Genomic DNA, 4,477 nt, shown 5'->3' on the forward strand with positions numbered 1-4,477 from the left:
TTTGAGGGAGAAATGGGGTGGCAATTACATTAGATTGTTACTGCTTTAGAAGCATGAAGATCTCAATACTGTGATTAAAACCCCGAATCTGCTAGTGTTCAGTGTTATGCAAAATATACACGAAAAAGAGTATTTTAGGGACTGAGGCGTGCCGATTTGCGGTGATGAAATATTCTACTACTGGGCTGTCAGGGTTAAACGTTCATCGCATGAAGCTGGAACAAACTGGGTGTTGAGACAGTAGCGAGGTTTGGCCACAGGAGGCACAGCCAGCGTGTGCTGCACGGAGAGATTTCCTTAATCTCTGCTGCGCTGGGGGGGCATGGTGAGAAGCAGTAGATCAGCTCTGTCCTGCGTGTGTGTCCCCCGCCCCTCCCCGTCCCAGCTTTTGCTAACCCTTCTTGTCTTCTGATTGCATTGATCCTCTGAGGGTGCGCTTCTGCTTGGGCAGGGCAGCTTCTGTATTAAGAGATCAGAGCTGGCTTTCTCCGAGCCTACGTGAATGGATTTGGTGTCAAGGGCAAGGAAAGGCAGCTGCTGCTGCCCCAGAGCACCACCTGCCCACCTGTTTGCCGGTGAAAGTGTTACTGGCCCCAGGTGAGGCTCCTGCCTTTCACTCTGGGAGTCCCCAGAGCACAGAAACCTGAAACATGCTCCCTCAGGCCCAAAGCATAGTGCCTACCAGAGAGCTGTACTTACCCAAAGCATCAGTCAAGTTTCCTTCGTTCTTATTGAAAGTGATTCTCTTCAATTCATATGTAGGACTCAAAACTTAACTTCCCATTTCAGGCAAGTTTATAAGTGAGCTTAAATTAGAATGTCATCTGATAAGGCACAGTTCCTGCATCCACTGGCTTATGCCAACTAAATGGATCTTGTGAATAGTTATAGTAGATTCCTAGGGTACAGTAAGTGTCCCTTGAATAAGTAAGTAAGGGATAGGGGCTAGCTTCTGAGGGCAAAAGAGAAAGAAAAAATAAACTGTTACTGGCTTTCAGGACTTCAGCCTCCTAAAAAAAAATTTCAAACTTAATTTAATTCTTATGAAGAAAGAGTCCCTTTAGGAGCAGCCAAAGTTTAATCAGTAACACAACAGCAATTTAGCGCAATTCTCAGTATCTTAGTCATACAGAGAAGCTGCTGCAACTGATTAGAAACCCCATTTCATTGAAATATTGCATGGAAGCATGAGAACTCCAGTGTGGAAAGGCAACAGTCACTTCATCATTCTTAGATCCCATGTTAACGCATCACCAACTCTCACATTCAAAGGCTTTCTAGAGAAATTTAATAGTTGGGGGACCAATAACCACCCACAACCCTTAATTCTGAGTGATTATTCTAAACACAGATTAACAGATCTGGGCCATTACTATTGACTCATCCATAGGGGTGTGAGAAAAAAAAGGCAATACTCCATGGGAATTAATGTCTCAGGATTAACTGCTTTTGTATGTTTCTAAACACTTTGTCAATAGCATCCCCTCTGTAATAAATTCCTTTCCTAGTTCCTCTCACACTGTTTACAGGCAGATCACTTAAAAGTTTGGAATATACACTCAAATAAGATTTTCCAAGTTACAAGAATTATTATTCACTTCAGGTAATTTTATTCTTTATATTCTCTACATATTTGAATTTTTACTTGGTAAAGTCATAACAGAATGTATATAAGTATTTAAAAAAATCCAAAAACACAACACAAATCAAAGCCAGCAAACAGTTGGTCCCCAAAGAATACAGCAAGCAATCAGTTCAATAAACACACTTGATTTATTTTGTATAAAAAGGGTTAAGTTTACAACTAAACTTTTATAAAAAGTTTAGCATGATTAAGTACATCATTACACTTTTTGCAGAAATGCATATTTCTGCCACTATACAAGAAAACTCTAATTAAAGAGTTCACAAGGTTTCACTCATATATATATTTATATATAAATATATACACAGCATTCAGTCCTAGGTCAAAAAGGTAATTTCTGACCACAGACTTTCCTAAAAAACTTGAACACTGGATCCTTCTGGTACTCACGCTCCACCTTTGGAAAAAAAGGCAAAGTCTGCTTTAAAATGGGCAACTCCTTGTGAGATTTTTGTTTCGCTCCCCATGTTGGGAATAGTATATAAAGGAAGCCTTCCAACTAGGGAAAGGGTATTTAAGAGTCTCTTCATAAATAACTAGGTTCAGTCCAAGTTGAAGAATGGGGTGGGGATAAAGATCAATCTTGATTTTTTTTATTAATTTTAAAAGGTCCTTTTAGTTAGATGTGGATTTTCCCCTCCAGATACAGCTGAAAAATAAATTCAGCACCTCAAAAAAAAATCCTGTAGACATTTTCTTGTGCAAAAAAAAATCTCATCAGTGGAACACCTGCAAGAGATTGAAAAGAGGCATATTTAGGAGAATGCTAACAGGGCAGAGATCCGGACAGACTGGCGCCAGAGAGGAAGCCACAGTTTGAACATTTAACCAAACACTCAGAGATTGGGCAAACCCTGGCGTCCAGATGCAACACATACATGCTCACACACTCGCTCTCAAGAGCGCAAATTGAACATTAAAATAACATACACTCAAGGGAGAGGGTAGAAAGAGAATTCTCAGCCCAATCTCTATTTAGATCTCTGTAAATGCACTGCTCAGAGGCGCCAGTCTGCCTCTTACAGCAATTATTTGATTAAAAGCAGTCACTTACTTAACTGATAGCACAGACAATCCCACATCACAGAATTTTAAGGAATTGTGCCAAGATTCCCAACTTAGTCGGTTTGGCCCAGGAAGTTAAGACTCCAAGAACAGATAACGAGAGAATTTGCATTAAGCAGCGAGTAGTATCAAGAGCAGCCTGTGCTGCTTAATGAACCTTAGCAACAAAAATCTACTCTGGATTGCCAGACTCAGTCTAATTTCTTACTGATTATAAAGGCATCTCCCCATCCACTTTTAGGACCGATTTTTAGAAATAACCGTCACGCCTCCCATTCCCCAGGGAGGCACTTTTTTTACCTGAAGTTTAGAAGCGAGATGCACTGCAACTCACCCTTTGATTCAGCCACAAAGTGCTTTGCTGTCGCTTGACATGAGCTCTGAGGGGAACTCGGACGCCTGCGAGGAGAAAACAACACAAGGGTGAGGTGCCCGAGCACTCGGGGAAGCAGGAGAAAACTGTCCTGGGTCACGGAGCGCCTCACCCGCGGCACGTCTGCCCACAGACCCTGGCGGGCGGGGGGGGGGCGGCCGTGTCGCCTAGCCCCGTCCCCTCAGTGACCGCCGCGCTCCGCACCGAAGGCGCTTTTGCCACCGACTTAAAGTCCCCTGTCTGGGTCAGCGGAGAGCCGGGGGGCTCGGGGGAAAGCGTTTACCTGTAGCGAGAGGATGCTGATGTCTGTGTTGAGGGTGGTCAGAGGAGTTCTGGAGGAAGGGTTTTGCCCAGGTCTCTGGTGGTGGAGGCTGACGATGCTGGGGTGCGAGTCCAAGGCGATCTGCAGGTCCAGGATGTAGTCGATAACGTGCTGCAGGATTTCCATCTTGCTCACTTTCTTGTTCTGCGGGATGCTGGGCACCAGCTCCTTCAGCTTGGAGTAGCAGTCATTCATGTTGTACAGCAGGCTCATAGGGTCATCCACGGGGGTTTTGCTCCGGGAGATGCCCAGGTTGTGCTCCGAGAGGCCGTTTTTCCTGACGGACCGCACCGGGCTGAAGGCTTTCATGCTGCAAGGAGAGAGGGGCTCCTGCGGACGCTCGGTTCGTCGGTCGGTGGGGAAGCCTGCGGAGTGCTGCTGCTGCCCTCCCACTCTGGGCGCTGCCGGAGCTCGCACTGAGGCGCGGGGCTGCGCGGCCTCCTCTTATACCGCCGCCGCCGAGCCCAGCCCGCGCTCGCTGTCATTGGCGGCCGCCGGCACGTCCATCACCCCGGGGCGCCCTCACTGGCGGGGCGGGCAGCGCGGGGGCTTGTGCTGGCCTTCCGCCTAGAGAGCCAATCCCGGGAGGGGGCGGGGCCGCGCCGCACAGCTGAGGGAGTAAATAGTGCGCGGCCGGCGGCCGGCCCGCTGGCGGCCGGCCCGCCACAAAGGCGTGGGGCTGGCGGCCCTGTGGGGCGAGCAGCGCCGTGCGGGGAGGGGAGCGGAGCGGAGCGCCATCGCAGCCCTCCCGCCCTTGCTTCCCACCCCTCCGGGGTGGCGGGTGTCGTTGTCCGTCCGTTCCCTCCCTCCTTCCCCCCCCCCGCACCGTTCCTATCCCCGTGAGGGCACGGAGGGCGCCGGGACTGGCTCTGAGGCGGGGGTGCCCGCGCCGCGGCTGTGAGGGCTGCCGGTGCCGGAGCGAGGGGCGCTGGTTCGAGCAGCGAACGCTCGCAGCGAGGGGCTGGCGGGGGCTGAGCCCCCCCGAAAGTCGCCGTGAATTAGAGCTCGGAGAGGCTGCTGCGTGCGCTCATTTAAAGCGCGGCAGCGTAACGCAGCGGTCGGGTCAGCAGCG

General features: G+C 49.4%; 1 protein-coding gene across 1 annotated transcript; it reads right to left on the minus strand.

The window, feature by feature from the left end:
* Positions 1 to 1,754: 1,754 nt before the first annotated feature.
* Positions 1,755 to 3,834, minus strand: ID2 (inhibitor of DNA binding 2). The gene is made up of 3 exons (XM_075049185.1): positions 3,367 to 3,834; positions 3,045 to 3,109; positions 1,755 to 2,374 (listed from the first exon to the last, which is right to left on the minus strand). The coding sequence occupies exons 1-2, from the start codon at positions 3,712 to 3,714 to the stop codon at positions 3,053 to 3,055; spliced, it is 405 nt and encodes a 134-aa protein (XP_074905286.1). The 5' UTR covers positions 3,715 to 3,834; the 3' UTR covers positions 1,755 to 2,374; positions 3,045 to 3,052.
* Between the last annotated feature and the right edge of the window lie 643 nt (positions 3,835 to 4,477).

Source organism: Buteo buteo, chromosome 17 (assembly GCF_964188355.1).
Source record: "Buteo buteo chromosome 17, bButBut1.hap1.1, whole genome shotgun sequence".
NCBI lineage: Eukaryota > Metazoa > Chordata > Aves > Accipitriformes > Accipitridae > Buteo > Buteo buteo.

What these genes read in the sequence shown, in the direction of transcription:
- ID2 (XM_075049185.1), bottom strand. Translation starts at nt 3,714, where the DNA reads ATGAAAGCCTTCAGCCCGGTGCGGTCCGTCAGGAAAAACGGCCTCTCG. An exon ending in TCAGCATCCTCTCGCTACAG is followed by an intron (nt 3,110 to 3,366) that starts GTAAACGCTTTC and finishes TTCTCCTCGCAG; the next exon opens with GCGTCCGAGTTCCCCTCAGA.